This window comes from Vipera berus (assembly GCF_964194415.1).
Source record: "Vipera berus genome assembly, chromosome: 5".
NCBI lineage: Eukaryota > Metazoa > Chordata > Lepidosauria > Squamata > Viperidae > Vipera > Vipera berus.
In genome coordinates this window covers 11896742-11910108 of record NC_138207.1, presented here as the reverse complement: position 1 = coordinate 11910108, position 13367 = coordinate 11896742, and the positions used below count along the sequence as shown (strand labels likewise).

The following is a 13367-nucleotide window of genomic DNA, read 5'->3' as shown; positions in this document are numbered from 1 at the left end:
CGGCCTCTCGGAAGGATGGAAGGCTGAGTCAACCTTGAGCCATTAATGTTTCCCCCCCCCTCCCCAAAGGCATCAAGACACAGCACAAATGCTTAATCACACTATCTGGTGTTATGACAGTTTAAGGTTTTATAGAAGCTAGAAAAATATAGCTCCAGGTTGTACCTTTTAGATGGATTTTGCCCACCTTTGCCCCCTGCACTGCTGAGCTTTAAAATCTCTCTCTCTCTCTCTGCCATCTTCCTGCATGATATACTTAGCAAAGATGATTAGCGGATTCACCAACAGCAATCTTACTGCAATTAACCTAACAGCAGCAGCAAGTAGAAAGAAAACACCATGAATTATAGATAATTGTAAGAAACAACACTCCTATGGACACCGCATGGCTTCCCTAAGTATGAAGGACTTCCAATTTCCATAAATATAGAGGTGGGGGGGAAGGAAAAAAATTCTTTATTATGGTCACAGACTTGCAAATAAAAGCATTAAAACATAATCATGGTAAAAAAAGAGAAATAAAAGGCAGACATAATAATAAATTGTAATTGGTGGTGGATTAACAGTGCCTAATTTTACCTACAGCATAGCAGAATTTGGCCACAGTCAGAGAAACTGTTTCTGGCGGTGGTACTGTTTCAGCAAATGTCCTGGGTCTGAATCCCAACTTGGAAGGAAGGAAGGGGAAAAAACACACACCTTTATTTATGCAATTACAATAAAACCCCAAATCTATAATAACCCCTTATTAGGTTTAACAAAGATGGCACCAAAAATTGTATACAGGTAGTCCTTGACTTACGACCACAATTGAGCCCAAAATTTCTGTTGTTAAGTGAGACATTTGTTAAGTGAGTTTTGCCCCATTTTATGACTTTTCTTGCCACAGTTGTTAAGTGAATCTCTGCAGTTGACAGGTTAGCAACACGGTTGTTAAGTGAATCTGGCTTGCCCATTGACATTGCTTGTCAGAAGATCGCAAAAGGGGATCTGGTGACCTCAGTAAATATGAACCAGCTGCCAAGCATCTGAATTTTGATCACATGATCACAGGGATGCTGCAAAGGTCGTGAAAAATGGTCATAACTCACTTTTTTGGTGCAGTTGTAACTTTGAATGGACATTAAAAGAAATGTTGTAAGTCAAGGACTAGCTGTACAAAACTATTTCATAGTTTTTGATCTGGTAACAGATATTAGGTAAGGCGTTATAAATTGAGTTCTTTACGGAACGTGCAATATAGCAGGACTGTAGCAGAGCTATAGTTCCAATGGTTCCCTGTCCACAGGAGCACAGTCTCAGCTCATGTGGTATTTTTTTTTGTGCCGGTCTTCCAAAACTGCTGTGGGTAGTGCATTGCAGCATGCTAAGGTTAACACCACTGGTGGGATTCAGCCTGTTCGCACCACTTCAGCAGTAGCTAATTTTTTGTTGCCCAAGCCCAGAATGGACTTCTGGAAGTGGCATCCACACAGTGTTTGAATCCCAAACTTTCGGGTTTGGGGGTATGGTTGTTTGATAAAAGTATCTCGCTGCCTTAAAAGGGGTGTGTGACTCAAGTCCCAGTGAAACCACTTGTTGGATTAAATTTAAATATTAAGAAAGCACAGTGGTCCTAAGGATCATCACATATTTAAGTGCAGCAAAATGGATTCTGTGAGTTTCCAGTAATAACTTAAAAGCAAATCCTTTTTAGTGCTCTCCACTTCTTGAATAGCAGAGAGCTAATGTGATAGAGCTGGCTGATTTTTGCTCTTATTGTGTGTTGATGGAACAACTTCTCTGACTCTGTCTTAAACGTGATGCTTACGCATTTTGCTCCACCACTGACTCAATATGTGGTAAAAGGAGTAAACAGACAAAGGGGGGGGGGTGAGAAGTGAAATAGACCTGAGAAAACTCTGGGCCAATGACGAGGAAATAATAATCATCCAGCAATCCTTAAAATGGTCAGTTAAGTTTCAAATTGTCCCCTTTTTATTTATTTATTTTTTACATTTTTTGAACAAGCAGCCACACCAGAATGCTTTTCCAGACTCTTGAGAGTAGCATTCAGCTTTGCTGGGTCACCAAATTGTGAGCTTCAATTAAATTCTAATGCACTCATTTGTTGCAATGGGAATAAATGTCTAAGTCTGCTAATGATATCTGAGTCTGTTCTTCTCCCCTGAGGCTGATGGTACTGTTTCAGCAAATGCTCTCGGTCTGAATCCCAACTTGGAAGGAAGGAGGGAAAAAAAACAACCCTTCATTTATGCATTGTCAAAAAAAACCCAAAACTATAATAAACCCCTTATTAGGATTAAACAAGATGCACTAACAATGGTAGGCAAATCTAAGAAATCTCCATAGGTTTCAGGATGGATGGGGAACAAGTAAGGAGATAAAAATATATATATTAAACCTGATGTTTAATCAGGCTCCAAATCACTAGTACAACCACATGGCATCAGCATAGCACACAATCCAATTAAAAGCCTCCAAAACATCCTAAGTAAGTCAAAAGACCCACCAACCCCAGAAGAAAAAAACGGGAGTCATCCTTTGTATCGGGACGGTTTTGCCATTACCAGCAATGGGGTGGGCGTGGCTTCCAGATGATGCATCCAGCCTGCGGGCTGGGAGTTTGACACCCCTGTTCTAGAACACAGAGTATAAAGACTGCAGCCTGCGGGCTGGGAGTTTGACACCCCTGTTCTAGAACACAGAGTATAAAGACTGCAGCCTGCGGGCTGGGAGTTTGACACCCCTGTTCTAGAACACAGAGTATAAAGACTGCAACAGCCACTATGTGGGACAAGGGTCTTTAAACTTGGCCCTTTTATGACTTGTGGACTTCAACTCCCAGAATTGCTCAGCCAGGCACGCTGGCTGAGGAATTCTGGGAGTTGAAGTCCACAAGTCATAACAGGGCCAAGTTTGAAGACCCCCTGATGTAGGAAAAGCAGGCAGAAGATTAGCAGAATGCATTCATTAACTTTAATTAGCAGTCCAAAGACATGATGAAAACTTAATTTCACAACACATGGCCAGACTTAACCACAGTTTCAAGTGGGAAACTGTAACCATCCTAGAGCAACCAAGTCCAAAACTGATAGAGAATTCCTAGAAGCCTGGCGCTTTGATAAATCAGCCATCGATAGGCACATAAACATAAACTGCCCCCCCCCAAATAGCCTGAACAAAGAACCACCAAGACTACTCTCAACAGCAGTAACAGAGCAAGCCACATGAAATGAGAACAAACTCCACTCCCTAATAGCATTGATGATGTTACTTAGTTTGGGTAATGACATGTCTGAAAGAAAACAACCAAGCTCAGAGAACACCGAGCATCAAATATTCTCCTCTATAGGCAGCAGAGGCATTCTGACAGTACTCTAAGCATGGTTCATATAGCATGCTAAATCACAAACACATACAAAAATAAACACAGTATGTGACTGGGTTCCACATTGTGCTAAACCACAGCATCATTTGTTTCTTTGTGGGTTAGTGAAAAATGTATATGTAGACATGGTAGTTAATGATTTATAAACAGTACATGTTAATTTTTAATGTGTTACAATCTGTGTTTGCATGGTAGTTAACCATGATTGACTAAATTCACTCAGTTGATTGAGTTTATATAACACAAAACATTAAGTCACAAAATATTAACCAGCTCAATATTAACTTTTTTTATGGAAAAAGAAAGGTAGGATAATTGACAGGCACTAATACAAAAGCCAAGTTTGGCTTCAGGGATGCCAAAATAAACTTACAAGAAATATACAGTAGAAATGAAATACACACACGTGAATACAGCAAACTCCAATACACAGCAATTACAGCAGTCAAAGGGATGAGAGAGAGAAACTCCAGGGAAAAACTTTCCTTTTATACTCAGCCTCTTAAAGGCACAGACACAGACCCTGCTGAATCATTCCTAATATTGCATCATACTATCATTGCATCATCCACATTACATTACATCTTTACATAAGCTGTTTAGCTGTTAAATTATTATCCTGACACAGCTCCTGCCAACTTAGCAGTTCGAAAGCATGTAAATATGAGTAGATAAATAGGTACCACTTCCATGGGAAAGGTAACAGTGCTCTGGGACATCATGCTGGCGTTATGACCGCAGAAATGACTCCGGGCAGCACTGGCCTAACGGCCCTTGAAACAGAGATGAGTGTTGTGATTCAGGGTCAGCCTGTGGGTTCGGCAGTTGGGTCGGACGATTCAGAGGAGGAGGAGGGGGGTGTTGGAGAGGTTGCTGAAGGTGTTGGAGAGCTTGCTGATGAGAGCCCTCAGCCAGGCCCCTCCCACCTGGTTACGACGCAGACCCAGCTGTGTGAGCCTGACAGCGTGGATGAAGATGACCCACAGCTGGCCCTGTTCAAGGACGCCCGACGCAGGAGGCAGTCAATCAGGAGGAAGGCAATGGGGCACCTTGGAAGGAGGCAGAGAGAAGCCACGCCTTGAACTGTTTAAAAGGGGAATGCGTGGGAGGGCTGGTTTGCTGAAGGCAACCGTTTGAATAGCTCCTGTTTCATGGTTCGTGTCTTGTTCTGTTTGCTTTTGTGTCCATAAATTTGGCAGGCTTAGTTCCAGCCTCTTGCCTTCTTGTAAAAGGGCTTGTCCCTGCCTTTTCTGCAGGGCCGGTAGCAGGCTGGTACAGAACAATGAGCACCGCCAACAACTAGTGGAGTAAAATCTGCAGGGCCTCCCTTTTTATAGTATTATTACATTATTTTATAGTATATTTCAAGCTTGCGTGAACCCTGATGCTGAACTACAACAAAGTCACCATGAAAGTTAGATAACAGGATAGAAGTAACTTCCTTTTGCCTACTTTGAGAAGTTTCTTCTGACATTCTAGTTTCTTGAAGGCACTTGTTTTACTTGATAAGTATTTCATTTATTTCAAAACAAGGAATAAAATAAATGACTACGGAAGAGAAAAGGAAAAAAAGTGTAAAAGGACTGAGGGGAAGGAAAGTAACAGCAAATAAACAGAGAATTTACCATTACCCGAAAATTTCAAATTTGCTACTTTATTGGTTAAATAATTAAATGAATATATAACACTAGACTCATTATCAACTTAAAAAACAATTAAAGATCACCATGAAGCTCGAATCATTCATATTTATATTGATGTCACCACTATTTATCATTATTCCAAAAAAGAATACACCCATCCTTGGGGGAAAAAATGTAAAAAGAAAGTAAAAACAATATTAAGTTATTAATTGCTTCCCATTGTACCAGACTAATGAGTACATCAAAGTATTTATAAACATTTAAATTGCTTCTGGTTACTATTTTTACACCAAATATTTCCCCCTTAAAACCCATACTCTGAGTTTCTCTTGTTTGATATGTAATACCGTATTTTCCAGCGTATAAGACGACTGGGCGTATAAGACGACCCCCCAACTTTTGAGATGATTTTCATGGGTTAAAAAGTCATCTTATACGCCGGAAAATACAGTATATAAAAATCCCTTCTTGCTTAAATTTAGTCAAATTTTTGTTCTGAATGTATAGAGTTAACTTTGCCGTTGATGTATAGTGTATTCCTTAAGTTTGCTTCCCAGTCTGATATTGTTGGCAAAGTATCTTTTTTTCCAACTTTGGGCCAAATTTGTCCTCCCAACTGTCAGTATATATCTTAATAAATTGTGATCTTTTAAAAATTATTTCTTCTGGAAGGATTCCTAGTAGAAAAAGATTCAACGTAAGTTTTGCTTTTACATATATTTTTTTCTTTTTTGAATAATTCTGGTCATTTCTTCCCAGTACTTTTGAAAGCATTTGTTTTCAATTTCTTAAAGCAGAGGGATAGCCAGGGTGTTTACACGTCTAAAATGGTGGCTACAAACATTTAATTGAAACACCACCTCTTATGAATGACATGGTGGGGCGTGCCTTTAATCACATGGTTGTGGCTATGATCTTGACTTTTTCAACCCTTGTGGACATTCTTGATGGTAAATATTGTTTTCTGAGGATCACAAGGGAAGTATTTTTAATGGTGGTCAATACCAATCTCCACAAATGGGAAAATTGACTAGAAATATGCTTCCTTTTAATAGAATAGCAAATGCATGTGAGAATAATGTACCATTTCGTTGTAGTTTTGAGTCATCTCTTCTGAGGTCTGTAAACTTTAATTATATGATAACCATTTCTGTACTAAGTGATGCACCATAGTATACTTTTTGGCAGAAACTGTGTCACTGATTAATTCAAATCTCGTGACAAAATTTTCTGCTATTAATTTTTGCTGAGAAAAAGTGCCTCTTATCCTGCAGAATTCATTATTATCAATGCCCAAGCTAAAAACGGTTGAGCCTCTGAAGTTGATGTTTTCAGGCTATGGTCAATTAAACAGAGACTTCATTTCAGTGTGGAGATGTTTCCTTAATTTTCAATCAAGACTCTAAATAATTGCAAACAGTGATCTGGTTCATATTCTGTTCTAAAGTATGTCAGAAGAAGAAACTGCCTTGGCCACCCTGGCTGATGAGGAAATCCTTTATGCAATTTAAGAAAACAACTGTTATATAAATGTTATAGAATGAGCCATGAACTTTTGTGAATCAGAATCTTTTAAATTGCTATCATATATTAAATGAAACCAATTAAAGGGTGGTGAAATTGCAAAAAATGCTTTCTTTGGCACAAAAGAGTTTGGCAGGGTTGCAAATAACCTGATTTGGGCTCTTTGTTTCCTTGAACCCAACAATTATGATTTGTAAACCTAGTTTAGAAACTGGTTCTGCACACTGCCAAAATTGCTCAATAAATAAGATCTATGTAATGTTGATTAGATTCACTTATCATGCTAAGCTGTAATGTTCTTTGGTTACATTTTTTTTATTTTTATTTTTTACATTTTATTAGATTATAGAGTAAAATACAAAATACCAAGAAAATAGTCGGACACAGTGGGGTGGGAAAAGGGAAAGGAAAGTGAGGGGGAGAAGAGAAAAAGTAAAAAAAAAAAGCATTGACTTCCGACTTCTTCTGTTGCAGTAGAATGAAGCATTGACATCGAACCTCAACTTTTTACTTTTTCATAACAGTATAAACTAGCCATTTCTATAACAACAAATCGATCTGATCAGTAAAATCCAAAATCAACATTTCATTTGTCTTTCCACCTTAAGCACAAAATCCAGAAGCGGTCTCCATGTAGAAACAAAAGTACTTATATTCTTTTCTTTAATCAAAACAGTCAATTTAGCTGTCTCTTGCCAACTCTGTAGCCATTCATCCACAGTGGGAATCGAAATGTCCTTCCATTTTTGTGCATACAGTAGTCCTGCTGCAGTCAAAAGATATAAAATCAAAGTTCCATTTTTGCCCAAAGTCTTTTTACTTACACTTTGTATTTGGCCCAACTCAAATGATTACGGCTTATTGATAAAAAGATGGTTGAAGAAATCTTGTGTCAAGCTCCTGACCACAGTTCCCAACCCAGAAAGTGAAATCTCACAGACTCAGACTGTTGTTGTTGTTGTTGTTAGCTGCGAGGTCGTGTCCGACCCATCGCGACCCTATGGACAACGTTCCTCCAGGCCTTCCTGTCCTCTACCATCTTCTGGAGTCCATTTAAGCTCACGCCTACTGCTTCGGTGACTCCATCCAGCCACCTCATTCTCTGTCGTCCCCTTCTTCTCTTGCCCTCAACCTTTCCCAGCATTAGGCTCTTCTCCAGTGAGCCCTTCCTTCTCATGAGGTGGCCAAAGTATTTGAGTTTTAGCTTCAGGATCTGGCCTTCTAAAGAGCAGTCAGGGTTGATCTCCTCTAGGACTGACCGGTTGGATCGCCTCGCAGTCCAAGGGACTTGCAGGAGTCTTCTCCAGCACCATAGTTCAAAGGCCTCAATTTTTTGGTGCTCAGCTTTTCTTATGGTCCAACTTTCACTGCCATACATTGCAACTGGGAAGACCGTAGCCTTGACTATACACACTTTTGTTGACAGGGTGATATCTCTGCTTTTTAGAGACTCAGACTAGGCAGGTTTATTGCAAGATTAGATAAACTAAGACTGACTAATTGAAAGCTAATTTGAAGCATTGTGTGAATTCACTCAATGTGTCTTTACCTAAACAATTTATATGGCCATCCATTTTCACTCATGAGATGCTGGATGACTCATAATACATTAAAACAATACAACAGCACACTCTAAATTAACCCACGCAAATTAAAACAATAACATTGTAACTAGGCCCAAATAAATAATTCACAGCTTAGTTTAGGATTCAGTGGTTATATTCGGAAAACACATAACTGGCTTATTTTATTAACCCATTTTCTAAGTTCACACGCTACACTGCACCATAAACAACAAATAGGTTGGATTTCATGAAATTATAAATTCCAAAAATCTAACTTCAGTTGGCCCTATTCAGGCCTATGCTATGCAAATGAACTTTTAGGTGAATGAACGCAGGACGCACACCCAGTGCACACAAAGAATATCGTAAAATTTGAGCTGCCACAATCCTCCTGCAATCAAACAATCCAACTTTATTATGGGTCACAGAACCAGCCTGTATAAAACAAAGTACAGCATGTAACAGTCACAACATAATAAAAGGGCCTCTACTCATGCTTAGTCTAGTAAGTTGTCAACAACCTGCAAGTTTTACAGGCTACAAATATAAACTTTGCAAGGGCAAGTATTCCCATGGGATCTTTATTTGTCCAACGAAGCTGCATGTAGGATTCTTCTGTCCGACTTGCAGATGGGCTAAGAAGAGGCGTTAGTAACTCACTGCAAAAAAAATATCTCAGTAAAATGAGATCTGATCCTGTGATGCAAGCCTCGCCTCTCTGCAAGAAGTGTGACTTTCAGCACAAGGCCATTTTGTTGCAGTTGCCCTCCAACACCACTGACCAAGGATATTCAGCCCCACTTGTGTAAAGCAAAGTTTTTCAGCTTCAGCAGCTTTAAGACATGTAGATTCCAACTCCCAGAATTCCCTAGCTGGAGAATATTGGCAGTTGGAATCCACACATCTTCAAGTTACTGAGATTAAGAAAGATGGAAATAAAGGGCCTCTAATATGTATTAATCATAAATTAGTCCTAATGCTGCTTTGAAATAAAATTTCCTTAGAATAGAATAGAATAGAATAGAATAGAATAGAATAGAATAGAATAGAATAGAATAGAATAGAATAGAATAGAATAACAGAGTTGGAAGGGACCTTGGAGGTCATCTAGTCCAACCCCCTGCTCAGGCAGGAAACCCTATACCAGACATGTCAAACTCGTGATGTCACATGATATCGTGCGATGTATCGGAGCTTTTTCTCCATTGCTGGCAATGGGGTGGGTGCGGTTTCCTGATGACGCGTCCGGCCTGCGAGCTGGCAGTTTGACACCCCTGCCCTATACCATTTCAGACAAATGGCTGTCCAGTCTCTTCTTAAAAACTTCCAGTGTTGGAGCATTCACAGCTTCTGGAGGCAGGTTGTTCCACTGGTTAATTGTTCTAACTGTCAGGAAGTTTCTCCTTAGTTCTAGGTTGTTTCTCTCCTTGATTAGTTTCCATCCGTTGCTTCTTGTCCTGCCTTCGGGCACTTTGGAGAATAGCTTGACTCCCTCTTCTTTGTGGCAGCCCCTGAAATATTGGAACGCTGCTATCACGTCACCCCCTAGTCCTTCTCTTCATTAAACTACTAGACATACCCAATTCCAGCAACTGTTCCTTATATGTTTTAGCCTCCAGTCCCCTGATCATCTTTGTTGCTCTTCTCTGCACTCTTTCTAGAGTCTCAACATTTTTTTACATTGTGGTGACCAAAATTGGATGCAGCATTTTAAGTATGGCCTTACCAATTGGGCCTTACTTGACCCAATTGAGTTCTTAAGTGATGCCTTGCTATATTCTATTGATAATTTGGCATCAAGTATCTTTTGAAAGCTATTATGGCTTGATGTTTTCCCTGGTGCACTAGCACCATTGATTTGAGAGGCAGTTTGGTGTAGTGCTTAATGCCCCAATCTAGAAACTGGGAGACTGTGAGTTCTAGTCCTGCTTTAGGTGGGAAGCCACCTGGATGACCTTGGGCCAATCCCTCTTTCTTAGCCCTAGGAAGAACACAAGGGCAAGTCTCTTCTAACAGTGTTGCCAAGAAAAGTGAAGGAACTACAGGCAAGTGCCGGAAGACAACACTGACTCAAAAGGTTCACAATCTAAAAATAATAATAATCCAAACAGATAGCCATCTGGCCCACAACAAGCCTGACATCACTATTGTGGAAAAGAAAAAAAAATCTGGCTCCTTGATATTGCAATACCAGGTGATGCACGAACTGAAGTGAAACAGCTATAAAAACTAAAAAGTATAAAAAGAATCCCACCAGGCTCAAGGTTGACTCAGCCTTCCATCCTTCCGAGGTAGGTAAAATGAGGACCCAGATTGTTGGGGGCAATAAGCTGACTTTGTAATAATGCCGCTTGGGGTGTGTGTGTGAAAACCCTAATAAGCAGGCATATACATAGAATGAAGGCTACTGCTAAGCTTGTAAGCCGCCCTGAGTCTTCGGAGAAGGGCGGGATATAAATGGAATTAAAATTAAAATTAAAATTAAAATTAAATTAAAATATCGTGGTTTGTAAATTGGAATTGAGCGACTATGGAGGAAGAAATCAATGGTTGTACCAATAGTAATAGGAGCCCTTGGAGCAATATCCAAAGGGCTGCCTAGATAAATGGAAATTTTGAACTTATTTGACTGGATATTCTGACTTTACAAAAAACTACCCTACTCGGAACTGCCTGTATTCTCAGACGCTACTTTAATAGCGGTCTTGGTTAGGACTTGAACTGTTAAGTTCTTACTAGTCTCAGACATGAATCAAATTAAATTAATGATGATGATGATGATATAATAAAATCTTGGAACTGAAAATGAATTTTTAGCCAATTACACATAGCCAGCCATGCCCTCATTCCAGTATTTTGTTACTTGGAATTATTTCTTTAGGAAGCCAGATCCTCTTACAATGGAGTTAGAGCTTCAAAGATTATCATGCAAACATTTCTACAAACCTTGAAAGAAATCAGAACAGAGAAATCAGTTTAGAAAGGGCATAGATCTGTACAACTTTAATAGAAATTTTTTTTCTATAAAATTCTAACAGGTAGGGTGAATTTGATGGGGTGGAGGGAAACCATGAATGTAATCCTTGTTTATGCTGATAGGTTCCATGTTAAATGTAGCAGCTCTGAAACTATATCTAGAAAGTGGATCTAGTTAATCGTTGGATAAGGGATCATCTGGGAAATAGGTTTGAATAGGAAGTACCAAAAAAATGGAAATTGCTTCCATCTCATATAATGCAAATTGCATAAATGATCAATGTTAATTACCAGCAAGTGACTCAGAAAGTTGGCTTAACTAGAGCTAGCCAATATATTCTGGCTGAAGTGTCTTCTATTTCCTTTTATTTCTCGTTCTGTCCCCCTCACCCAAATACTGGAATCCATTCTTTTCCAGGATCTTTCTTTGAATATTGTATTGCTTAATCTCTATATGCTCTTTTTATGAATGCAGGGGGGGGAATATCTTGTTTAAAAGTGAATGAATCTGCCCTCTAGTGCTAGCCATTCTCTACTTCATCGGAGCAGCTTCTCCAAAAAGTTTATCTGCAAAGAGGAAAATTGAGGAGTGGGGATGAATATGGTAAAGTGTAGAATTAAGGCTAGTTATACATATCCTCCCCTTCATGGATTACTGCCTTGTCGTGGCGAAGGGGCTTGCGTAATTCAATGAAGCTATGAGCTATGCCGTGCAGGGCCACCCAAGACGGACAGGTCATAGCAGAGAGTTCTGACAAAACGTGATCCACTGGAGAAGGAAATGGCAAACCACTCCAGTATCTTTGCCATGAAAACCCTATGGACAGTACCAAAAGGCAAAACGATATGACGCCGGAAGATGAGCCCCTCAGGTCGGAAGCCGTCCAATATGCTACTGGGGAAGAGCAGAGGGCTAGTACTAGTAGCGCCAGAAAGAATGAAGCAACTGGGCCAAAGGCGAAAGGACGCTCAGCTGTGGATATGTCTGGTGGTGAAAGGAAAGTCCGATGCTGTAAAGATTTTTTTTCCATAGGAACCTGGAATGTAAGATCCATGAATCAAGGAAAGCTGGACGTGGTCAAACAAGAGATGACAAGACTGAACGTTGACATCTTAGGTATCAGCGAACTAAAATGGACAGGAATGGGTGAATTTAATTCAGATGACCATCAGGTATACTACTGTGGGCAAGAATCCTTCAGAAGAAATGGAGTAGCCTTCATAGTCAATAAAAGAGTAGGAAAAGCAATACTGGGATACAATCCTCAAAATGACAGAATGATCTCAGTTCGAATCCAAGGCAAACCATTCAATATCACAGTAGTCCAAGTCTATGCCCCAACCACCAGTGCTGAAGAGGATGAAATTGACCAGTTCTATGAAGCACTACAGCACCTTATAGAACTAACACCAAAAAATGATGTTCTTATCATCATGGGGGATTGGAATGCTAAAGTAGGAAGCCAAAAGATAACTGGAATAACAGGCAAGTTTGGCCTTGGAGTGCAAAATGAAGCAGGGCACAGGCTGATAGAATTTTGTCAAGAGAATACGATGGTCATAGCAAACACTCTTTTCCAACAACCCAAGAGACGGCTCTACACATGGACATCACCAGATGGTCAACACAGAAATCAGATTGACTATATGCTCTTCAGCCAAAGATGGAGAAGCTCTATACAGTCAGTAAAAACAAGACCAGGAGCTGACTGTGGCTCAGACCATGAGCTTCTCCTTGCAAAGTTTAGGCTTAAACTGAAGAAAGTAGGGAAAAGCACTAGGCCACTCAGGTATGAATTAAATCATATCCCTGTTGAATATACAGTAGAGGTGACAAATAGATTTAAGGAATTAGATCTGATAGACAGAGTGCCTGAAGAACTATGGACAGAGGTTCGCGACATTGTACAACAGGTAGCAACCAAAACCATCCCAAAGAAAAAGAAATGCAAGAAAGCAAAATGGCTGTCTGAGGAAGCTTTGCAAATAGCTGAGGAAAGGAGGGAAGCGAAAGGCAAGGGAGAAAAAGAAAGATACACCCAATTGAATGCAGAATTCCAGAGAATAGCTAGAAGAGATAAGAATGCCTTCTTAAATGAACAGTGCAAAGAAATAGAAGAAAACAATAGAATAGGGAGGACCAGAGATCTTTTCAAGAAAATTGGAGAAATGAAGGGAACGTTTAATGCAAAAATGGGCATGATAAAGGACCAAAATGGCAGGGACCTAACAGAGGCAGAAGAGATTAAGAAGAGGTGGCAAAATTAC

General features: G+C 39.8%; 1 protein-coding gene across 1 annotated transcript in view; it reads right to left on the bottom strand.

Annotated features, from left to right (window-relative positions):
- Positions 1-7121: 7121 nt before the first annotated feature.
- Positions 7122-13367, bottom strand: part of NIFK (nucleolar protein interacting with the FHA domain of MKI67) — a 43413-nt gene continuing 37167 nt past the window's right edge. Inside the window, exon 9 of the mRNA XM_081328780.1 lies at positions 7122-7324. Within this exon, the coding sequence (XP_081184906.1) occupies positions 7137-7324 (188 nt within the window). The 3' untranslated portion in view covers positions 7122-7136. The remainder of the gene's footprint in view (positions 7325-13367) is intronic.